The sequence below is a fragment of the Squalius cephalus genome, assembly GCF_949319135.1.
Source record: "Squalius cephalus genome assembly, chromosome: 8".
Classification (NCBI taxonomy): domain Eukaryota; kingdom Metazoa; phylum Chordata; class Actinopteri; order Cypriniformes; family Leuciscidae; genus Squalius; species Squalius cephalus.
In genome coordinates, this window is record NC_137129.1 from 42,599,187 (window position 1) to 42,625,087 (window position 25,901).

General features: G+C 35.6%; 2 protein-coding genes across 3 annotated transcripts in view; one reads left to right on the forward strand and one right to left on the reverse strand.

Annotated features, from left to right (window-relative positions):
* Positions 1-1,199, forward strand: part of LOC307163747 (uncharacterized protein) — a 70,130-nt gene extending 68,931 nt beyond the window's left edge. Inside the window, exons 3-5 of the mRNA XM_079879970.1 lie at positions 245-496; positions 637-685; positions 769-1,199. Of these exons, the coding sequence (XP_079736096.1) occupies positions 245-496; positions 637-685; positions 769-787 (320 nt within the window). The 3' untranslated portion in view covers positions 788-1,199. The remainder of the gene's footprint in view (positions 1-244; positions 497-636; positions 686-768) is intronic.
* Positions 1,200-8,404: 7,205 nt separating this feature from the next.
* LOC307163668 (protein NLRC3-like) lies at positions 8,405-25,194 on the reverse strand. 2 transcript variants are annotated; one of them, XM_079879814.1, is made up of 13 exons: positions 24,837-25,194; positions 24,043-24,114; positions 21,335-21,394; positions 19,452-21,245; positions 19,003-19,176; positions 18,296-18,469; positions 15,139-15,312; positions 14,289-14,462; positions 12,389-12,562; positions 11,604-11,777; positions 11,109-11,282; positions 10,348-10,521; positions 8,405-9,955 (listed from the first exon to the last, which is right to left on the reverse strand). In XM_079879814.1, exons 2-13 carry the CDS (start codon positions 24,090-24,092, stop codon positions 9,949-9,951), a joined length of 3,303 nt encoding a protein of 1,100 aa, XP_079735940.1. In that variant the 5' UTR covers positions 24,093-24,114; positions 24,837-25,194; the 3' UTR covers positions 8,405-9,948. The 2 variants fall into 2 exon arrangements, with proteins under 2 accessions (XP_079735940.1, XP_079735941.1); XM_079879815.1 differs by lacking the exons at positions 11,604-11,777; positions 12,389-12,562 and having other exon boundaries at positions 8,411-9,955.
* Between the last annotated feature and the right edge of the window lie 707 nt (positions 25,195-25,901).

Below are 25,901 nucleotides of genomic sequence, written 5' to 3' on the forward strand. Positions count from 1 at the left end.
AGCGATGTGCATGTGCTTTCTGGTTTTCCTTTAATAATTGTGTTAGAATTGCACACAGGCCTGCAACCAGGAGACACGCTGAATGGGACACTAATATTCAGATTAGTTAATCCAATATATGCTTCACAGTGGTGGATTTTTAAATGATTACATTTGGTCTCCAATCCTAAATATTAATGTATGCATATGGCCTTGACTGATTGACACCATTATAATAATGATGAATGTCTCTGTTTCTCCTCAGATGAGATCTCTGTAAAGAAAGGTGAGGAACTGAAGTTGAATGTTCTGTTGATCAACGCTGATAAAGTTGTGCACTGGGCCAAAAGAAGCACAGGGCGAAAGGAGGATTGGAGCAGAAGTCACGGGGTCAGGAGAGATCGAATGACTATTAGAGATAGAAACCTGATTATTAATAATTTTACAGTCACTGACACTGGAACATATGAGGTTCTGGACTCTGAAGGAGAAATCTTGATCATGGTGACAGTCACAGGTGAGAGAAGATCAGTGGATGAGCAGAAATATTATGTTTAAAGCATTTAAACAGGTGAAGTTACATCATGATTTGAACGATGATTGATGCTAAACTGAATGACAAACCTTTTTCAATCTCCTCTACAGAATCTAGAACAGAATCAAAGGACGGATTGAACTACATAAATGATGACAAAACAAGAACATAGTAAGTAAAATAAGAGGCATTGAGAACATTACAAAATCGTTAAACATTGAGTTAATAAATAAATAAATATGCTCTCTTTCCAGCTTCCCCTCTTCCACCTGAAGCATATTGGATTTCCCAGTTGAACTGTCTGTGCCCTTAATCGCTAACAGGGAAGTACTCAATTTCAAAGGACCACGAGAGTGAGTCAAAAGCGTACAGCACCATCTGCTCTCAGATGTAAATATGAATGATGGAGGTGATTTCAAACCAATTCGAGCTCTGATTCAGACCCTGACAATGTTAACGAACAAGAGGATCGTGCATAACAGATTTCACAGTTTCAGAGTGGTATGTTTTTTTGATGTAATTTTATTTAAGATATTATGTTATCCACCATTTCATCATATTTGCTGGAAAACTATGGTAATACAAACAGTAATCGATCACAGAATCATGAATAATTTTCCTAAAGGGTGATGAACAGTCTTACAAAAGCACCAGTAAACACTACATCAATACTGGTATGTTAGTTAGCAGAGACAAAGCTTTTCATCATAGCTATCACAGCAACATCAAACATATAATTGAAATTCTTAATAAAAAACACAAATACAAATAATAAGACATACTTACAAGTTGTGATCCATGAACAGATTGTTCCGACAAAGTGGGAATGGCTCCGTCTTTCAGGAGAAGCTTTTGTGCATATAGCCTGCATTAAACTCTCTTCTGGACGTGTTTTTGTGGAACAAATGTTACGGTTATAATGTTCAGGAACAGAGTTAAAAATAAATGTAACCTCTCTAAGTTCGTAAGCCTTTGGACAAACGTTTTCCGGGGTGTAAAAAACAACAATAATACTCTTCATCTTCTCTAATGCAGCTCAACCAGGCCTCGCCAACTTGTTTGGGCAGGGATTATTTAAATAAGGAACATTATGACTTCATAAGATCCGGAAAAAAACGTGTTGTAGTCCAAACGAGCCATTTGTTGTAGTTCTTGAAAAGTGGATTCTGTTACATAAAATATCTCCCTTTGTAGTGAACTTTGAGCTTTGTAATCTTGCAGATCTGTTTACTCAAACAGCAACATTACACACTAAAGAAAGTTGAAAAAGTAAAAAAGCATAATAGGTATACTAGCTGCTTTTAAAAATATTCTTTTTGAGCAGCTAGTATTACCCCCTGGGCTTCAGCTCGTGGCCGTCCGTGCATTAATGCTCTCCTAGACAGAAGATGGGGTGAAAAGGAAAATAACATTTTGCACTCTCAGCCAACATTGTTATACATGTTGTTTAGCATTCTTGCCTTGTCACATCACTTGATTTAATAAAATTAAATTTTGAGCTCATTTTAAAAAGCATAAAAGCTTTTTTTCTTAACAATAAGCTTTTTTAAAGGAACTAGTTGCTTTATAAACGCCATAACCATTTTTGGATACATTAATATTTTTTAATTATGTATTTTGAAATGGAATTTGGTAAAATTGTAGTTTTGTTACTTTTTGTGCTATTTATCTTAGAAATTTAGAAGCAGCACAATGTCTGGTGGACTTTACAGTCATATTGCTATGCCAAATGAATTATAACGTGTTTAGGATAAGTCTTTTTTATGACCTCACTGTGACTGTGAAGTTGCTGATTATCAGATATGTGTGAATGTGAGCAGTTATGTCTTATGAGGACAGATATTGTAATGTTTGCACTGTTTGTGAATTGAAGGAATATGCAATTAAGCACTATTGTCTGTATATTTAAATGTGTAACTTAATAAATAACCTTTCCTGCTTTAAAAGTTTTGAGAATATTTCCTTTCATCACAGATGTTGTTAAAAGCCAAAAAGGTGCAGCACTGTAAAACCCAATAAGTTACGGTAACTCAAACCATTTGAGGAAACTGATTGCCTTAAACCATTTTAAATTTTTTTTAACCATTTAAGAATACTGTAAACTCATATACATTGAGTTAAATTCACTTATATTTTCGTGTTGATGTTACATCCAATGTTATCATATGTCTGGGGTTGTTGTTTCTCTAATTTTTCCCCTTCATTCTTTGAGAACTTAATAAATAGAGTATGATAATGCAATAATGTCGCACACATTTGACTGTCTGTGTTTTAGTTACAGGTTTTAGATGTTAGTCTGACCTTCTCTGGATCAGCTGATGGAGAATAAAGAGCCACTACAGACAATCACATTCAACAGAATCAACAGACACAAACCCACAGTGATCATCACACACACACATGTGTGTAACTTACAGAATGATAAGAATGTCATTTTTCTGTTCTGGTTGATAGACCTGTTATTAAACGGGGAAGAGAAAAGACCAGGTGAAACATGTAACGGTCACCAGCTGGAGTGCCCTTGAGAGCCACCAGAGGGCACTCCACAACAGACTATTGTCATTCCCTCACAAACTACATTTCCCATAACTCTCTGCCTGGACTCATCATCCCTGATTGCATCCACCTGTGTCTCATTGTTTAACTCGCCCTATTATAGCCTGGTTTTCACATTCATTCCCTGCGAAGTCTTGTGCGTGTAACACTGCATTCCTGAGCATTTACACTGTTTTCCATGTTCCTGGTTTTCCCGTTCCTGTCTCACCCTCTGGTAGTGATGGTGAAATGAAGCACAAACCTGTGACACATCAATACAAACATCACCAACTAGTGTGAGATCACCCAAATATTTCTTACGCAATCTACATACAAAGAAAAGTCATACAAGAAATGCTTCTCGTCTTTAGTAACATAGGTATTCATAGTTAGATTACAATAATTATAGAATCTCTCTGTCATTGGAATATTACTCCATCTACCTGTTTCTATGGCTAAACAGTGCCCTGAGCATCTGAACAAGAACAAAGATCGTAGAATATAGTTGTTTTATGCATTCTTGTAATCACAGATAAATGGAAGCAGGCGCAACTGTGTTGTCTTTTTATGTGAAATGAGTCATTGTAGGCCGTTTATTTCATCAACTGTGTTTGTTTGGTGTGCTACCCGAAATCTATTCATTCACCACAGACTTTACACCAGCATCAACTCTTCTTCGTTTGGATCACCCTTGTGGATTATATTTTTTCCCCCTTTTTTTCAACTTTTTCAACTATTTTTGTCTGAGTGAGTTATTCACTACGACGAGACTGTGGTTGCGACTGAACTGACTTTGAACTGAATTTTTTTGTGCTCAGACTGTGCACTGATTGATCTTTGGATTACAGGTTCCTTATATTCATTACACCCACATTATCTATATTCCCATATTATCAGTTTGTGTTTCTGTGTGGACATTTTATGGACTAAGTTGATGGTAAAGGAGTCTTTGGAGCTGTTTTTTGGTGATTGTGGCGTAGGCCTATTGTTGATTTCTGGTGTGGTTGTATTTTTCATTTAAAAAAAAAAAAAATTGGTATGCATTTGTTTTGAACTGTTGTTTGGCAAATATACTTGGATGTGGTTACCCCTTATTTTTTGTGTTTCATTTTGTCTTTAATTTGAATTGTTACAACGGAAAGCTAAAAATTTTCATCAATGGCGGGGGAAAGAGTTAATAGAGAGTCATGAACAAAATATTACAATAATCGACTACCAAAAATTAAAGAGGTCAAAGTAATGTGAGTTGGTATAAGTATTAGAATAGAACAGAGATAATAGAATTGAGACGAGCATGAATATAGTTTATTTGACAAATAAACCTCACATAGAAAGATCTAGGATAATAGAATTGAGACGAGCATGAATATAGTTTATTTGACGAATAAACCTCACATAGAAAGATCTAGTTAGTTCTTTCTATCTCTCCATCCAATGATCTGCTGTACTTCAGATCATTTGATTTCACTGGTTTGTCCAGAACGGTCACTCTTCATGGACACACAGCTGGACTCTGAGTTTCATCTCTGACTGCTGAATCGACTTATAATAGAATACAGTTAATCGTTCATATACAAGATTTAATGTGGAGTTGGCAATAGATTAAATACAGCATATGGAATGTATATTCTGCAATTCTGAATGAAAATGAAAACATGATTAACCATTTTATTACTGAAAGGTGTCCATAGATAATTAATTCAAATTTAAAAAATAGATTTTCATTAAACATTTAAAAGTGGCGATGCATCATTGCTTTTAAATAAATAAGAAATAAAAGACAATAGATGATTTAATTGTACTATAATCAAAGGCATTTGAATATGTTTGGTAGGCTGAATTACTCAAATTAAATCATTAAATACATTTTATATATGGAGATGTTTGTAGTAGAGCATTTGCAGTATAAATGTCACTTCTGTAGAAACAGAAGTCAAGTCACCTTTATTTATATAGCGCTTTTTGGGTCATTCTACAGAAACGTCCACTTTTGGGATGGCAAGATGTCTTAAAATGTATTTATTTTTCTAACATTTAAACTTACACAACATTATTAGATTACCCTTTGACTTTATGAATACGCATAAATTACAGCGTAATAATTTTTTATATTTTTTTTTGTCCATGTATTTAAAGACCGCATGTACCATTTTTTTGTCACTGGTGTTACCGTACTTCTTTGGCAATATTAAAGGTTTTTATGAAATATTATTTCAAACAATTTTCAGCACATGTAGTCAGAGTTACCGAAAAATAATAATAATGCAACAAATAAGGAGATTATGTTTTATTTATTTTATTCAGGTTTGTTTAATCAGTGTGCTTGAATGAGGTTAGTTCGTTTGCGCAACCATGTGTTTGCTATAACAATGAAAATATTTGAAAACCAGTTAAAATCAAGTAATGATGCAATCCTTTAAATCTTAACTTTTGAGTGTAGCAGAATTAAATGGATGTAAAATTATTATGTCACATGTGACATTGTATTTAATGTGACAGAAAAAAAGACAGTGACACAATGAATCACCAATGACATGCATAAGACCAAAGATCATAATTCTTCAACTATAATTAAGTAGATGAGACTAAATTGTTACATTTGGCATATAATCTAAATGAATAGCTTTGAATAAACTTTATCTATAAATTGGAGTCACAGATGTTACTGGTGTTACCCATAAGAAAGGTGACACCAGTGACAGTAACACCAGTGACAATTTTCATGAAAAATTCATTTTACAAAATGGCTGCTGCAAGGTATCAATCCACATGTTGTCAATCATGGTATACTAACTAAATTAAGTAGTTTAATCCATTTGTATTCTAGTTTTTTTTACAATTACCTAACAGTAAAGTAGGTCATACCAGTGAGTTCAACTAAAAGCTTCATATGAAATCATGACATAAATGATAAGATTTCTGATAACTGAAAAGAAAGAGTGGATCTACCATGGGCTTTTCTTCATAGATATTCAGCAAATTGGAAGAAGGAAGTCAAGTAATGTCATCAGTGTGATTTTTATTTCAAAATAAGAGATTTTTGTTTAATGGTAACACCAGTGACACAACTCCAGGGGACCATTACTTTCATTATATATTTTATAATATTTATTCTGCATTTTGGTTGTTTATATCATTTACATAATATATTTGATAATTATGTATACATTATTGTATTTTAAATGGTGTAAAAACCTGTTATTGACCTCAAAATAAAGCATTTTCCCTCTGTGCATGACTGTGGGGACGAGCACTTCTGTGGTGCTTGGAATTCTATATAATTAATTAAAATCAAATATTGCCACATTGATGGCTCAAGAAGGTGTAATTGTTCAAAATGTAAAGAAATTGTAACCCTAAAGTGTTTTTTTAAGTGTAATATTTCTGTAAAGGCTAGGAACAGAAAAAAGGACATTTCCATAGAATGACCCTTTTACAATACAGATATTTTCAAAGCAGCTTTACAGTGTGTTTTGTGGTACTTAATTTAACCTCTTGTTTGGGTCTTAAATATAGACACCTTCTACCTTATTTTGTTTATTCTCAGGTTAGGTAAAGTCAGTCGAATTCGTTCTAAACAATAAGTACATAAATTTCCATACATACAATTCAGTCGAAAGACTGCTCCGTGGTTTAGTTCAGCTCAATCTTTTGTAAAACAGAGACTTAACCCTCTGGGGTCTGGGGTGTTTTTGGGGTCCTTGAGATGTTCTGACATGCCCTGACATTTGTGCTTTTTTCAGTTGCTTATAAACATATTAATGGCAAAAAAAAATTTACACACTATTTAGCACAAACAGGGCTACCATAATATGTGAGCAACAAGAATGTACATGTCTGCATTTTTGAGAGAATAATGTTTATGCGTGGTTATTGAAAAAACTAAAAACTAAAGTTTCTGAAATAAGGCCACAAAACACATACTAAATATGTGGCAATAAGACTTTTGACTAATGGATTTCATCGCCTAGTGTTTTTTCTTCAAAATGATATGAAAATCATCCTGCCTAATCATCCACAAAAAAACGATACATTGATTTTAGTTTTGTGAAACACTTTTAGTTTGGAAAGCCAATATGCGGATGGGGCGTAAACGCTCCAACAGCATCATGCATATGTAGTAGTTCACACCTGGTGAGACTACGTCCCTGCATACTTAATGAGCCATTCATTCAGGTGACGTGTCACCTATAGCTAACTTAAATATACAAGCTTCATAAAAATGATCATTCTAGGAGAAAATTTCAGATGGCATTTAGAGGCTTTTGCATCTGAACTCTTCATATATACACACACACATATATATATGCATGCACATACATACTTTATAATCTTTTCAAAACTAGTCAACGTCTTTCAAAACTAAAGTATACATTTTATCATACGTATTTCAAAGTAAAGGATTCATTAGTTAGTTGATGACTTTATTTTTGACAAAACACATACAGTATATATTCCTCATCTCAGTATAGCAATAGAGTTTGCTAAAAGCTTTTCATTCAATACAGCAGTATTTGAAAATCGATCATATTTTGTAAAATTACATTTATATTTGCATTTATGTCAAAACCTAGACACTTTTAAACATCAAAAGGACATTTATTAATATGTATTCGTGTCAAAATGACAAATAAACAGATTTTCCTATTCAATTTTGCATGGAAACGCTTCCAAGACGCTTGCGTGTCGCGTGAAAAATAGGCGTCGGTTCTATTTCTAGAATGCACGCGTTTTCCACGTGGCTCGTGCCGCGCCTGAGACGCGCGTCTCACACAGGCAGTATGCAAACTCTAAACTGTTAACATGGATGGGAGCCGAAATAAAAACGGACACGCCACGCAGCTGAGACGCTTACGCCACGCATACAGTGTTTCACCGGCCTTATCCAGCGGATGTGGGCGTTTCACAGGTTTGTATGGATCGCCTCACATTTGCGTTTGAATAGCGCGGTCTCCGTAGGCGGAGTCACATTAAAACTTAATTAGCTGAGATGAGAACGACTGACATCTCTCTCTTTACATACATATTATATAAACTGTGAATATTTGTTTTTTATAAAAATTACTTCATTTGAAAGAAGATAATTCAAGCTTCATGCCTGTGTGACTGTATGCCTGTTTGACTGAGTATTCGCTGAGTTACAGTTCATTTTCGGACGCGTTTCAGAATTGACTTCACTGACGGAGAGTAGGCAGAACTCGCATCATGTTTATTTTTCTTTGTTTGGCGAAAAGCACAACACTTTGTTTTTATTATGAGCATACACAAAAAAAATACACACTAAACAGGATCGATTGATGTATAACACAAGCATATAAGATAAAAATTAATATTTTTTTTTTTATTTTTTTTTTTGCACTCATACGAAAAAAAACGAGCCTATCGCGCCGGCGCGATAGCCGACCTCAGGGGGTTAAGGCAGGCGAGCTTCTTATTTTCAATTAAATGTATTTTTTATTAAATACAGGTTAACAAATTTACATAAAAGGTACTAATATATAAAATAAAAGTAAAAGTAATTCAAAACCAATTAATTTGCAAGCTTTCATCTTCATGAGGCGCAATGGCAAGGCATCTAACACCGGAGAGGCCGTCCTTGGTGAACCAGCGTCTGACTTTGACATTCCTTACAATACTTTTTATAGTCCACACACCCTCCGCACAGATTCAGTCCTTTACAGACAATCTGTCCAATCCGAAGTCTTGAACTGTCCTCAGTTCTGGAAACCCCCTTCTAAACTCCATATATAAAGCTCTTTCCTTTGTTCTCCTTTTCTTGCTGCTCTGGACCCTCTGCCTCTCTCCTGCGTCTCATGCTCCTCATCAAACAGGTATTGCTTGCCATTTCTACTTTGCTAAGATACATGCTTTCTACTACTTAGTGTTATTACTACCTACTGTAGTTCATTTGGTTAAATGCTTAAACATCGAATATAGTATAGTCATTTCTTTCATGCATTATTATAATAAAAAACTTTTACAATGCAAATTGCAGTGTTTTTTTCAATATACACCAGATTCATAATAAAACTTTTACAATACAAGTTTTAGTGTTTTTCTTAATAAACCAGATTCATAATAAAACTTGATTAAAATAATAAAACAATACAAAAATAATAAAACAATACAAAAATAATAAAACAATACAAGTTGCAGTGTTTCTCTTATACAACACTCTCTCTTACAAGATTACAATTGTGGTTAATATCATATTAGCCTATATATATGAGGCATTATAAAAGAATAAATTGCATGTTTACTTAACAAGTGATAACAGGAAAATAATGCAACAAAGTTTGTTCCTGCTGTACAACAGATCTAGAATCAAATACTGCCATAGTCCAGCTTAAGTAAGTTCAGTGTTGATGCATTTCTGTTGTAAAAAAGTTATTACTTTAGTTCATTTATCTATACAGCTGCTCTGGAGAAAACGTGATGTCATTGTCCAGCTCAGTTCAGTTCTCATATAATGGTGTCAATGCAGATTTATAATATTGTTGAATATTAAGTGTCTCCAACTAAGCAAGCCAGAGGCGACAGTGACAGGAACTCAAACTCCATCAGTGTCAGAATGGAGAAGAAAACCTTGGCAGAAACCAGACTCAGTCGCTCAGTTTTCCTCTGACCAACGAACAAACAGTGTATGATTATGATTCAGGCATTACAGGTCAGAGGTCAGATTGGATCTGAACATTCAGAATATTAATCCAGTTTCATCTGGTTGAAGGTTTCCTTGTTTGACTTTGGATGAAGGATTGGATCATTCTGTAAAGTTACACAAACACACGTGTGTGTGATGATCACTGTGGGTTTGTGTCTGTTGATTCTGTTGAATGTGATTGTGTCTGTAGAGGCTCTTTATTCTCCATCAGCTGATCCAGAGAAGGTCAGACTAACATCTAAAACCTGTCAGTAAAACACAGACAGTCAAATGTGTGCGACATTACGTCAACTTTAGAACAACTAAAAGAAACTACTTAAATTATTAAGTGAGAGATTATAATATAATAAATACTGTGATACGCAATTGTTAAAGCTGTTTTTAAACATTCAGATTTTGATTTTGCTTCTAAGTCACCGTGAATGATGACCCTTGACCCTTATCTATAATCCTGTATGACTGTCCTCTTTCTGTGTCATTGGCTCAGTTTTATTTATGATAAAGAAACTAGTGATACATATTTACCATTATCTTTTATTGCAATTGACATTCTCTCAAAATACATAATTTAGCAATAAAAAGATAATAATAAAAGCTTTCAATTAAAATATGAACAGTTTTAATCATCACTACTCACTCAAGTGTGTCCAGTTTATAATGTGGATCCTCCTTCAGATCAGAGAGCGGCTTCACACCTGAGTAACTTAGTTTATTTCCAAACAGACTCAGTTCTCTCAGGTGTGAGGGGTTTGATCTCAGAGCTGAAGTCAGAGCAGCACAACCTTCATCTGTAACACCACAATCCCTCAACCTGTAGAGAACAATGACACTCTTCAGTCTCTCAGTTCAGGATCACCAGCGGTGAAGTATCCCTTTAATACTGTAAAATGATGTCAGACACATTGGAAAGACTGTGCTTGAAAATAAAAGCAACATTCCCATTAGTAATTTCTAGGGCTGTGAAAAGATTAATCGCGATTAATCACATCCAAAATAAAAGTTTGTGTTTACATAATATATTTGTGTTTATACTTGGTATAATTATTTTGTATATATAAATACACACACATGCATGTATATATTTAAGAAATATTTGCATACATATACTGTATATATTTATATATAATTTATATTATATATAAATATAATTTTTTTATATATAAATAACAGTTTTTCTTAAATATATACATGCATGTGTGTGTATTTATATATACAAATTTAATTATACACAGTACACACACATATATTATTTAAACACAAACATTTATTTTGGATGCGATTAATCGCGATTAATCTTTTCACAGCCCTAGTAATTTCACAATTTTTTCTTTTTTTTTGTATGGCAATCATTATTTACTGTACCATTAAAATAGAGGAGTACATTTTATACAAACTTACATCAGTATCTCCAGTTTACAGTGAGGATCCTGCAGTAGATCAGAGAGCTGCTCGACTCCAGAATCTCCTACTTCATTCTCAGTCAGATCCAGGTCTCTCAGGTGTGAGGGGTTTGATCTCAGAGCTGAAGTCAGAGCAGCACAACCTTCATCTGTAACACCACAATCCCTCAACCTGTAGAGAACAATGACACTCTTCAGTCTCTCGGTTCAGGAAACACTGATATAAATGATACGATATATATGAATTTCTCCTCAACAGATTTGTATATGAAAGCAGTTGTCACCTCTTCACGTCATCCAATCATGTTTATAACTATCAAAAACTATCAAAAGTAAAATGAGTTCAGAAGCTTTGGAAAGAATCCACTAAAGATTAAACATAATTTTCAGTTACTTGATGGTAAACATTTTTTGTATATATTATTTTTGTATATCATTGATTATTCACCACAGGAGAAAAACAGACGACGTTGAGACTTTTATAAAAACTTACTCGAGTTTCTCCAGTTTACAGTGAGGATCCTGCAGTAGATCAGAGAGCTGCTTGACTCCAGAATCTCCTACTTTATTCCATGACATATCCAGTTCTCTCAGGTGTGAGGGGTTTGATCTCAGAGCTGAAGTCAGAGCAGCACAACCTTCATCTGTAACACCACACCATCTCAACCTGTAGAGAACAATGACACTCTTCAGTCTCTCAGTTCAGGAAACACTGATATAAATGATTATATATATATATGAATTTCTCCTTTCTCCTCAACAGATTTGTATATGAAAGCATTTGTCACCTCTTCACATCATCCAATCATATAACTATTGTTGTGGAAAATATGCAATTGTCCTGTTACAAGTAGGCCTTTTTGTAAACTAGTTAACCTGTAAATAATAATACTATATTTAATTGAAACTAAGAAGCTTGCCTGCTAAAAGTATTTGTTTTCTAAAAAACTGAACTGAACAGACTACGAAGAAGTCTTCTGACCTATAGATTGTGAGTATGAAAATTCAGATGCTTATGATTTAGGACAGATCTGATGTACTTTCCCTAACCTGAGAATAATCAAAATAAGGTTAAAGGTGTCTAGAAATACACACCATAAAACACTATCAAAAACTATCAAAAGTAAAATGACCTCAAAAGCTTTGGAAATAATCTAATGAAGATTAAACATCCTTTTAAGTTACTTGATGATAAACATGTATGTTTATTTTTGTATATCATTGATTATTCACCACAGGAGAAAAACAGATGACGTCAAGACTTTTATAAAATCTTACATGAGTTTCTCCAGTTTACAGTGAGGATCCTGCAGTAGATCAGAAAGCTGCTTGACTCTAGAATCTCCTACTTTATTCAATGTCAGATCCAGTTCTCTCAGGTGTGAGGGGTTTGATCTCAGAGCTGAAGTCAGAGCAGCACAACCTTCATCTGCAACACCACAATCACTCAACCTGTAGAGAACAATGACACTCTTCGGTTTCTCAGTTCAGGATCTACAGCTCAGATAAGCAGGAATTTCATAATCAGAGACTTAATCCACGGCACCATGGTCCAGTCTAAGGTTCAGACTAGGGCTGTCACGATGTTAGATTTTTCACACCATGGTTATTGTGGCCAAAAGAATAGTTTTTCTTTTTTACCCAACAAACATAAGGATACTGATAAACACAAGGCACATGCATTTTTACTTCTTGCGTACTCAATCTATGGCAAATTTTTGTGAAGGAAGACAAGCATTGTGAAGTTTATCTGGTTTCAAACTGAAGCCCAACACTGTCTGAAGGTTTCCTGAAGAACTGAAAAGCTCTTAAACCTGTTGTTGCACTGGCGCCAATAAAGTCATGCAGATAGCAGATTTGAATAAAAAAAATCAAGTGCAAATACAAATAGGCTACAAAAATAAGATGAGTAAAGAAAACGGGGTTCTTAATTTTAATAATCACCCATTATTAAATATATGAACACAGAAACCCCCTGTTAACAGTTAATGTCACGTTTCCCATTCCATGATGACTAGTAAGTAAAATAATAACCGCGTCGCGTCTATGACAACTCGAGGTATCGCACACCGGACACGCACTTTCTCAGTTTATGGCCAGCAATATCATTATGTTTTTTTGGAATTGAGATAATGTCTGTACTATGTTATGATTATACTATACAATTAAATACAATAGTTGCTGAGTCTGTGATCTGAACACTTTTTTCTGCGCTCTGTGTCGCGGCAGGATTTTGAACAAGGTCCTGAGCCGTTGCTGGGCGCCGCGGACAGACGCCGAATAGAACTTATCTGTGCTTCTCGTCCGGTGTGTGTACACTCATACAGAATGTGTTCGAATTTTAAAGACGTGGCGCTCCGCTTCTCGTCCGGTGTGCGACCACCTTTAAGGTGCTGTTTTCTTTGAAGCCGAAGAACTCTGTTCTTAATACTGGCGAGCTTACTTTTTTCGGGTGTGGACAGATTGTTTCACTGATTCACTCTAGCTGCGCGGGCGCGGACGAGCGCTGCATCTAGAAAACGCCAATATCGCCAATACCGGTATATTGTATTGCTCTAAATTAACACGATGTCGATATTTCATGCTTTGAATATCACGATTATCGTCAATACCGGTATATTGCGACACCCCTAGTTCAGACCCACTTCTACAAACTGCTTGAGCGGGTTAGTTTCCATATCATAAGAATTGCAAGAATATTCGATAACACTATTTAACAGTGTCCTTGTTGCATATGTTACATGAACTTACCATAGTAATAACAATAAATTATGCATAATTACATGCAACTAACCCTCAACCAAATCCTAATCCTACCCTTACCCTATAGTAAGTATATGTAGTTGCTTAATATTACTCAGTACTTAAATATATAATTTCACTGTAACAATGACACCTTAAAAAAAGTGTAACTGAATTTTTTTTTTTTTTATGCAAATACCCAAAAATCATTAACATATCTGTATATGGACACGGCTGTCACATCTTTACATCATCCAGTCATGTTTAATCTATCATTAATATTGTAACAATTATGTCAGATACATTGGAAAGAATCTAATGAAAACAAAAGCAACATTCCCATGAGTAATATCACAGTAGTTTTTTTGTTTTTTTTGGCAGTCATTATTTACCATTAAAATAGAGGACTATGTTGGGAGATTTTATACAATCTTACCACAGTTTCTCCAGTTTACAGTGAGGATCGTGCAGTAGATCAGAAAGCTGCTTGACTCCAGAATCTCCTACTTTATTCAATGACAGATCCAGTTTTCTCAGGTGTGAGGGGTTTGATCTCAGAGCTGAAGTCAGAGCAGCACAACCTTCATCTGTAACACCACAATCCCTCAACCTGTAGAGAACAATGACACTCTTCAGTCTCTCAGTTCAGGATCTACAGCTCAGATAAGCAGGAACTTCACAATCAGAGACTTAATCCACGGCACCATTAACAGGTTCAGTCTAAGGTTCAGACCCGCTTCTACAAACTGCTTGAGCGGGTTAGTTTCCATTTGATAAAAATTGCAAGAATATTCGATAACACTTTATTTAACATTGTCCTTGTTACATATGTTACATGAACTTACCATAGTAATAACAGTAAAGTATGCACAATTACATGCAACTAACCCTCAACCAAATCCTAATCCTACCCTAACCCTATAGTAAGTACATGTAGTTGCTTAATATTACTCAGTACTTAAATATATAATTACACTGTAACAATGACACCTTAAAACAATGTGTAACCAAATATAAAAAAACAATTTATGCAAGTACCCAAAAATCATCAACATATTTGTATATGAACACGGTTGACACATCTTTACATCACCCAGTCATGTTTAATCTATCATTAATATTGTAAAATTATGTCAGACACATTGGAAAGAATCTAATGAAAATAAAAGCAACATTCCGATGAGTAATATCACAGTAGGTTTTTTTTTTTTTTTTTTTTTTTTTATGGCAATCATTATTTACCATTAAAATAGAGGACTATGTTGGGACATTCTATACAGACTTACCACAGTTTCTCCAGTTTACAGTGAGGATCCTGTAGTAGATCAGAGAGCTGCTTGACTCCAGAATCTCCTACTTTATTCTCAGTCAGACTCAGTTCTCTCAGGTGTGAGGGGTTTGATCTCAGATCTGAAGTCAGAGCAGCACAACCTTCATCTGTAACACCACAACATCTCAACCTGTAGAGAACAATGACACTCTTCAGTCTCTCAGTTCAGGATCTACAGCTCAGATAAGCAGGAACTTCACAATCAGAGACGTAATCCACGGTACCATTAACCCTCTGGGGTCTGAGGTGTTTTCTGGCCCTTGAGGTGTTCTGACATGCTCTGACATTTGTGCTTTTTTCTGTTACTTGTGACATTTTCATGGCTAATGTCTGATTACACTGTATTTAGCATAAACTCTGCTACAATAATATGTCAGCAGCATGTATGTAAAAGTTTGTAGTTTTGAGATAATGACGTTTATGCATGGTTTGTGAAAAAAACAAAAACAATTGTCACTGAAAACCAATTTCTTACCAATGAAACCCCTACTGATTATTTCTTCACAAGACTTTTGAAAATTGTATCACATAGCCTAGAATATTTGCTCCAAAACTATGTGAAAATCATCCTGACAACCCATTCAGATAAGACAATATATTGTTTTAAAATTTGTAAGACGTGTTTTGTGTAAGAAAGCTTTATGCGAGTAGGCGTAAACACATCCTGAATATTAATGGCTCACACCTGAGAAAGACAAAGACCCTCCCCTAATGGCCCTATTAGGAGCTATCAGGCCCGATCATTCTGAGCAACCTTGCACAAAGAATGAGGAGATTTAAAAAATAATGGCTTTTTGATTGTTTGGATTTATTTACAACACAACATAATCCAAAGATACACAACAAAGGACAAAAAAGCACAGTATTGAACACAATGATCCAAAGACAGAGACCTTTGTGCCATTCCTAAAACTTTCATTTCCAAGGTGTTTGATTTTCACATTACCATGCTCATGTACAGAGACTCATGTGAATGTTGAAGTCAGCAGGACTCATCAGTGGAGCATCTGATCCCTGTAAAAAAAAAACAAAAACTGTGAACATGCTGATATCAAGAGAAACTATAGGGCTGCACAATTTTGGGAATAGATTTTAGATTTTTCTGGTTAAAATTGCTTTTTAAAATTCACAGAATACACACACACACACACACACACACAGACACAAATGTTTCCAACAATATATAATGAACACCAGGTTTGTTGTGCCTTGTAGGCATAGGCTACGCGCAGTGCTGCCTAAAATAATAATAATAACAATAACCTAGAGCAGCCTATAAATCTTTCAAAAGTAACACTTCAGTAACAACTACGCTAGAGAAAAATATATTGATTATCATATGTTACTTCAAATGTTGCCATTCGTTATAATGTTATGAAATGAGATTGGAGTAAAAACATGAAGCCTAATGTTTGGTGCGTTTTGCTTTTCAAACGCATAGCGCGTTTTGAATATGAAACATTCAAACGCACATCGCGCTCCAAAATATGAAACATTCAAATGCACAGCGCACTCCAAAATATGAAACATTCAAAAGCACAGCACGCTCCAAAATATGAAACATTATGGTTACCGTATTATACATATCTACGTTTGAGCAAATATCCACAAACATAGTATTTAACAGTAAACACGGGTCTAAATATTATAATATTCACCATATATCTAGTCACAGTTCAACTGCAATGTGAAGTTTATGCAACAATAACATTAACTAATATAATTAAGAATTTCTTACCTTACATCTTTCTTGTCTTCAAATCACGTTCTTCTTCTGAGGTGAATCCAATGTAAGCTCACGGCGTGTCTTCCAAACTCGACGAAAAGCAGAGACTGCTGAAGTTTGGTGCTTTGTTTTTGAGGTAACAAGCGAGTTCGTGTGACGCGTGGACGATTTGCATGTCAATCTCTTTTGTGCGCATGGGCATGGTCAAATTAAAAATAATGACCAAGGGTTTGAGAAACTGGACATCTTGTTGGTTTTATACAAATTACTTAAACAGAGAATATTTGTTTTCAGTTTGAATCCGATCATTTAAAGGTACACACTTAAATGTTTATAAAGATATATGGCTCATAAATGTGTGACAAGTATTCGCTGAGTTTTGTTTCAGTTTATAGACGTGCTCAAGAAAAAAAAGGTCACCGAGACGGAGAGGCAGAAAGCACCCCCTGTTTATTTTCCTTATTTTACAAAAGCACAATGTTTTAATTTGATTGTAAGAGGACACATACAAAAGTAGACATCTCACAGATTATTTTTTCAAATTTATTTCTTCTGTATGACCATAAATGACAGAGTAATTTAAGTTTATTGTGCTACAATGTGAAGAAAATCCAGCAAAATGCGCCAGCACGTTTGCCGACCTCAGAGGGTTAACATGTCCAGTCTAAGGTTCAGACCCGCTTCTACAAACTGCTTGATCGGTTAGTTTCCATATCATAACAATTACAAGAATATCCGATAACTCTTTATTTAACAGCGTCCTTGTTACATTATGTTACATACACTTACCATAGTAACAAGAGTAAATTATGCATAATTACATGCAGCTAACCCTCAACCAAATCCTAATCCTACCCTTACCCTATATTGAGTACATGTAGTTGCTTAATATTACTCAGTACTTAAATATATAATTACACTGTAACAATGACACCTAAAATAAAGTGCAACCAAATATTATTTTTTTTATGCTAGAACCCAAAAATCATCAACATATCTGTATATGAACACGGCTGTCACATCTTTACATCATCCATTCATGTTTAATCTATCATTAATATTGTAAAATTATGTCAGACACGTTTGAAAGAATCAAACAAAAATAAAATCAATATTCCCATTAGTAATTTCATAGTAGATTTATTATTATTATTATTTATTATTATTAATTTTTTTGTATGGCAATCATTATTTACCATTAAAATAGAGGACTATGTTGGGACATTTTATACAATCTTATTTAACCACAGGAGAGAAACAGACAACGTTGAGACTTTTATAAGTGATGTTTATAAGTGACTTTTATAAGTGAATATTTAATGATGTATTATTAGTGTGCATTGTCCCTGTTAAATAAACCTGAAATAAATAAAAAATAAAATCTTACCTGAGTATCTCCAGTCTACAGTGAGGATCCTGCAGTAGTTCAGAGAGCAGCTTAACTCCAGAATCTCCTACTTTATTCCATGACAGATTCAGATCTCTCAGGTTTGAGGGGTTTGATCTCAGAGCTGAAGTCAGAGCAGCACAACCTTCATCTGTAACACCACAATCCCTCAACCTGTAGAGAACAATGACACTCTTCAGTCTCTCAGTTCAGGAAACACTGATATGAATGATAAGATATATATATATATATATATATAATTATATATATACATATATAATTATAATTAATATATAATTAATCCTTTCTCCTCAACAGATTTGTATATTAAAGCAGTTGTCACCTCTTCACATCATCCAATCACGCTTATAATTATTGTTGTGGAAAATATGCAATTGTCCTGTTACAAGTATGTCTTTTTGTAAACTTGTTAACCTGTAAATTTAGGACAGATTTGATGTACTTTCCCTAACCTGAGAATAATCAAAATAAGTTTAAAGGTATCTAGAAATACGCACCATAAAACACTATCAAAAACTATCAAAAGTAAAATGACCTCAGAAACTTTGGAAAGAATCTAATGAAGATTAAACATCCTTTTCAGTTACTTGATGGTAAACTTTTTTTGTATATTTTCTTTTTGTATATCACTGATTATTCACCACAGGAGAGAAACAGACAACGTTGAGACTTTTATAAAATCTTACCACAGTTTCTCCAGTTTACAGTGAGGATCCTGCAGTAGATCAGAAAGCTGCTTGACTCCAGAATCTCCTACTTTATTCTCAGACAGATCCAGGTCTCTCAGGTGTGAGGGGTTTGATCTCAGAGCTGAAGTCAGAGCAGCACAACCTTCATCTGTAACACCACAATCCCACAACCTGTAGAGAACAATGATACTCTTCAGTCTCACAGTTCAGGAAACACTGATATAAATGATAAGATATTTATGAATTTCTCCATTCTTCTCAACAGATTTGTATATGAAAGCAGTTGTCACCTCTTCACATTGTTCATGTATTGTTATTGTAAAGGGTTACTTAAGATATATATGAGTTTCTCCTATTACAGTATTGCTTTGGCTAGAAAACACATGCTAAAATCATAAATATGATCCTGTTTTATCAGTGTAATGATTGTTGTCAGTGTGACTTACTGAACTGATCTGGATTCTTTAACCACAGGCTGCAGCTTCTGAAGAACTTCACCTGCTGTATTTTGGGATCCAATAAACTGATCTAGATCAAAAACATCCATCTTCTGCTCTGATGTCAGCAAAACATAAACCAGAGCTGACCACTGTGAAGAGGAGAGTTTGGTTCCTCCTATTTTTCCAGATTTCAGATAATCTTGGATCTCCTGCATCAGAGAATCATCACCCAGTTCATTTAGACAGTGGAACAGATTGATGGATCTCTCTGGAGAGCAATTCTCCCTGATCTTCTGTTTGATGTACTGTACTGTTTCCTCTTTGTTGTAGGAGCAGCTTCCAGTCTGTGTCAGTAGTTCTCGTAAGAGAGTCTGATTGGACTCCAATGAGAGACCCAGAAGGAAACGCAGGAAAAGGTCCAGATTTCCATTCTTACTCTGTATAGCCTCATCCACAGCTCTCTGGTGCAGCTTAGATAATGAGTGACATTTCATCTGGTTTAAGATTTTAGAAAATAAACCTTGTTTGGTTTTGTCAAACACATTTCTGTTCTCATTTGTAAAGTGAATGTGTGCATATCGAGCTGCTAGATGTTCCTGGATGCTCAGATGAACAAAGCAGAAGACTTTCCCCTGATACAAGCCCAACTCCTCTCTGAAGATCTGAGTGCACAATCCTGAGTAAACTGATGCTTCTGTCACATCAATGCCACACTCTCTCAGGTCTTCCTCATAGAAGATCAGGTTGCCTTTCACAAGCTGCTGGAAAGCCAGTTTCCCCAGTTTGAGAATCATGTCTTCATCTTTCACTCTCTTCTCATAGTCCTTCTCATGATTGATGTTGGTCTGAATGATCAGGAAATGTGTGTACATCTGAGTGAGAGTCTTGGGAATCTCTCCTCTCTCTGCTTCACTCAACATCTCCTCTAGAACAGTGGCTGAGATCCAGCAGAACACTGGGATGTGGCACATGATGTGGAGGCTCCTCGAGGACTTCAGGTGTGTGATGATTGTATTGGCCAGACTCTGATCACTGATTCTCTTCCTGAAGTATTCCTCCTTCTGTGGCTCATTGAAGCCTCGTACCTCTGTCACTCGATGGACACACTCAGAGGGGACGAGATCCGCTGCTGCTGGTCTGGAGGTGATCCAGATGAGAGCAGAGGGAAGCAGATTCCCCTCAATGAGGTTCATCAGCAGCTCGTCCACTGAGGCTGATTCAGATATATTACACAGTTTCACTTTGCTCTTAAAGTTCAGAGACAGACGACACTCATCCAGACCATCAAAGATGAACAACACTTTATATTCATCACTGGATATTTCCATTTCTTTTGTTTCAGGGAAAAAGACATGAAGAAGATCTGAAAGACTGAGTGTTTTGTCCTTCATCAAGTTGAGCTCTCTGAAAGGAAGTGGAAATATGAGCTGGACGTCCTGATTCTCTTTCCCTTCAGCCCAGTCCACAATGAACTTCTGCACAGAGACTGTTTTTCCAATGCCAGCGACTCCCTTTGTCAGCACAGTTCTGATGGGTTTGTCTTGTCCAGGTAAAGGTCTAAAGATGTCATTGCATTTAATCGATGTGTCCTCTGTTGCTGCTCTCCTGGATTGTGTCTCAATCTGTCTCACCTCATGCTCATTATTGATCTCTCCAATTTCACTCTCTGTGATGTAGAGCTCTGTGTAGATCTCATTCAGGAGTGTTGGGTTTCCCTGCTTAGCTGTTCCTTCATACACACACTGAAACTTCTTCAGCAGATTTGATTTACATGTGTTTTGGACAAGTTGAGAATCATGACTAAAATAATAAATAATTAGATTAAAACATAAATTGAAGAAGTAAAAGTGAAAGTAAAATATATTTATGTCTAGACATAAATGTTGTACCTCAGATTAGATGACACGTGTCTTCCTGTAAATGTTCCTCGAGTGTCCATAGACTGTTCACTAATTATGGACAAAGACGGACAGAACAGAGACAACACAACAGAGTTGAGAAAACAGAGACAAGAATTCATATAGTACTCATATAGAACCAGATAGAGTGATGCCAATGAGCGCCTCAACGCTCCTGTTAACACTTTAACATAACACTTTATTTTAGCACAAGTACATTTTGCAGCTGAATATTAGTATAAAAAATAGACGATGATTAGAAACATTTAAGTTGAGTGTTTAAGTTGTAAGGGGGAATTAATAAAATGGTCAGAAATGGTCCTGTCTGTATTTAATGTTTTAATCATTTAATTGAAGTGTTCGTCTGTTGTCACAAGAGATCGTTCTGACACTGATAACAGTGGTAACGAATACTCAGCATGAGTTCAAAAACACCACATTCCAGCACCAGAATGAAATTAACACAAACTACTGAAATTAATACTCTTGCTAGTCAACTGGAGATGTTTTGTGTGTATTAGGTACATCCGTGCTGCGAGATGTTTCAAAAAGTGGTGGGGACAATATCGACCCTGGCAAAGAGTGGTGGGCACTTGTCCCACATGTCCAACTCGCAAATTACACTTATGTTTGTTGGAATATGCCAAACTGTGTCAGTTTAAAAATGGGACTCTGAAGAAACTGTCATGTGTATTATTCCAAAGTATGCATGTCTGTAACTCAAAGGACCCTATTTTAACGATCTGAAACGCAAGTGTCAAGCGCAAAGCACAAGTAACTTTGTGGGCGGGTCTTGGGCGCTGTTGCTATTTTCCCGGCGGGATAAATGACTCTTGCGCCCGACGCAAATCTAAAATGTGTTGGTCTGAAGTAGCTTCATTATTCATAGGTGTGGTTTGGGAGTAACGTGAATTAAACCAATCAGAGCATCATCTCACATTCCCTTTAAGAGCAGACACGCTTTTTCCATAGCGGATTGCTATTGTAACGGCGGATTTGACAGTTCCCACGCAAAACCTGTTTTGAGCTCGGACAGACACTTCCTGTTTAAAGTCCCGCTGGCAGTGTTTCAGAGCTCCGTACGTTAATGGAGCGTTTCATAGTGTTTGAACTTGGACTTAAATATAAAGAAATGCGGTCAGTGCTTAACTCAAGGAGTTCAGTGAAGTTGGCAATATTCACATAGGCTATTCGAACTTCCCTATTCTTGAGCTAAACGTTGTTAAAACACAAACGACACCTATTTACAATCACAACCTAGACAACGAGCTACAACCCAATTGTCATCAAAACGAGCGTTATAATATTAATTTGTCTCTAAAGATGAATGAGAGACAAGTCCAAATAAGGGGCCGTCTGCAAAGTGCAAATCCCAAAACCCTTCTGCACATTTTATATTCCTATTAAACATATTCAATAGCTTCACTGTGACGCACTGTACTGTCACCAAATTCAGTTCACACATCACTGCTCTCCTGCTGGTTATACTACATTACTTAGTTTGATAAAAAAAAAAAAACATAATTTTTATGATAATTTATTATGAAATAAAATCAATAACTTCACCCTTTTTAGAAAAAAAAAGTGTAATGCCATCAAATTCAGTAAGCAAATATAATGCAAAAGCTGCGTACAGTAGGCCTACCAATATAATTTGTGTAAAGAATAGGCCTATTTATTTTTTAGTGTTGTAGGCCTATAACCAACATTAGAGCAGTGATGTGTGAACTAAATTTGGTGTGTTACAGTGAAGTTATTGAATATTTTTCATAATATAAAATGTGCAAAAGCAGTGTAGTATGACCAGTGGGTCACCGTTGATGTGTAAACTGAATTCGGTGGCACTACAGTTTGTAACATTGAAGTTAATGACTATTTTTGTATTTTTTACTATGAGTTGATGCTGTAGTCGTTTTTTGGGTTATATTGCACTTTGCAGACGGTCCCTTTGAACTTGTCTCTCAGCGCCTGCTAATAGAGATCCATAGCCTATATTATAAAAGCTTGTTTTGATGAGAAATGGGTTGTAGCTCGTTGTCTAGGTTACTGCGATTGTAAATAGGTGTCGTTTGTGTTTTAACAACGTTTAGCTCAAGAATAGGGAAGATCGAATAGCCTGTGAATATCGTAAACTTCACTGAACTCCTTAAGCACTGACCGCATTTCTTTTTGAATCCAAGTTCAAACACTATGAAACGCTCCATTAACGTACAGAGCTCTGAAACACTGCCAGCAGGACATTAAACAGAGGTGTCTGTCCGAGCTCAAAACAGGTTTTGCGTGGGAACGCAAATATCTTTGCGAGGGAATGCCAAAGTTTTGCGAGGGAACGCAAATATCTTTGCGAGGGAACACAAAAGTTTTGCTTGGGTTGGGAAACGCTTAACCACTCCCCTCAAACCGTTAGACTGCTATGAGCGAGAGATGGAGAGGAGGAGCACTAGAGTAAAACCCAGCCCGCTGTTCAATATTCCTTTTCACTGGGAAATACGTCACAACACTGGAGAAAAGTCGTTTGCAACTTCCGGTTCACGTGGACTTTAAAGACCCTGAGTGGCTCCAACTACTGTATATCCCGGCACCAGAATATGATAGAGACAACAGATCACTATACCAACCCTGGCAAACACACACAACACCCTGTTATGTGCAGAAAATGAGTCTTCTATAACATTAAGATCATATGAAGATTGAAGTACCTGAATCCTGGAGGAGAATCTCCATGTCTGAATGTGTGTGTGTCGTCCATGATTCATTCAGTCTTCATGGAGCTGCTCGAGTAAGAGATCAGAAACACTCATTCACACGCACTCAAATACAATACATTTCATTTGACATTTTCTTCAGTGTGTTTATGGAGACAAAACAAATCAGATTTATGATTTATAATCATTAATTATTAGACATTATCAACATTTCATTCCTGCTGAATGTTCAGAACTGGTATCATCTGAATAAGCAGATTCTCTTCTTCAGTCAGATATGTCTGCTAACACTAGAGTTTAATGTTCTTCCACTGAAGCCTCAAATATTGTACAAATGGGACAGTTTACTGTAAGCCCACATTTAATACATCTGTGAAACAAACTGACTAACATACACAGATATTTGTTCAAGAACTTTTCCAACTATTTTAAAATAAAATGTTTCCTACTGGTTTAGTTTAATTAAATGTTCATTAAATGACATTCATTTACACAGAAAATTAGATCAAAGTTTAAGAAACACAGCAAAAACAACAACAACAACAAAACAGTTAAAACAAACACTACAGATGTTAAAAGAAAAAAGTGTTAGGCCTACAACATTGTGGTTTCTAGAAACTTTGGCTTTTAGTAATGAAACCAAAAAATTAGACCTACATAAAAAGTGTACAAGTGTATTTTAACATATAGGGTCTAGGCTATATGTCTATGTCCAATAATTTATAAGAGGGGAAAAAAATGGATATTAAGAATTTCATGTGTAATGTAGGCCTACTTTGGTTACTTACGTTATAGAGAAAGTAATTTTCATGCGCCACACCGGAACACTTGCTCTGAATATAAAGTTTTTAAACACCTCGAGGCTCGAGTTTTCCATCAACAGCACGTTAAATCACAAACATCACTTGTTACTTGGATGATCCGTTGTTCTTATTTAAAGATTCTTAAACCCGGGTGAAAAATGGCGCTTGTAAATAAAACACACTGGAAAGTACTTTCACTTTCGTTTTCGCAATACAATTTGTTCGATCAACTTTACTAAACCGACGTTTGGCATTTGTATAACTCTTCAAAGAAAAAAAAAACCGCTGTATGTCAGTAGATATGAAGAGTCGAAACGCATTTCAATATAACGGAAAAAGCACTAGAGTGGCGCGCATGCGCTGTGCGCGAGAGAACTCACTGGTAACCACAGCAACCGTTCAGCGCAATATTGAAAACATCACATTCATTTTTTTCTCACTTTTTATAATACTGATAATTTAAATTGCGCTGCACACTTTGTGTTGAAACCCGTAAAATTACTTGGAAAAAAGCGACATAGAAACTCCTAATGTGAGAAATGTGTTGGACAGAAAGCAGTAATCCAGACGTAGCATGAAAAGGACAGATGTCTTTACATCCTAGAGCCCTTTCATTTATAATGATGGATTTATGTTTCCAGATGAGAACTCATGGGAATATTATATATGTTACACTACACTACATTATTGTGTTTGTCACTTGTACCTGTTAACAGTAAATTAACAGCACTTGCATAAACCATCAACAACCATTCAAAGGTCTCTTTTAATGTCATTTTAAACATCAAAAGTATAAAGAAAATTAACTCTTGTTAATGCTATCATATTGCATGCTATCATTTAGATTTGGCACAGCAGGTTTTAGCTCATATCGGTCTCAGATGGTGATGGATCATCTAGTGTCAAAGCTGCTCAGATCCTGGAGAAAAATTTAGCGGAGCCCTTTTCTGCTCTTCTTTACTAGAAAGATCTAGTAAAAAAATACACACATTTGTGTAGAAGTTTTTTTTTTAATCACTGGATATAGTTTTCATGCTAGCTCAAGCAAAT

Coding starts and splice junctions, on each gene's coding strand:
- LOC307163668 (XM_079879814.1), bottom strand. CDS start 24,092: ATGGACGACACACACACATTCAGACATGGAGATTCTCCTCCAGGATTC. Junction 21,395..24,042: donor GATTCTCCTCCAGGATTCAG/GTACTTCAATCT, acceptor GTCCATAATTAG/TGAACAGTCTATGGACACTC. Junction 19,177..19,451: donor AAAGAATCCAGATCAGTTCA/GTAAGTCACACT, acceptor TGTTCTCTACAG/GTTGTGGGATTGTGGTGTTA.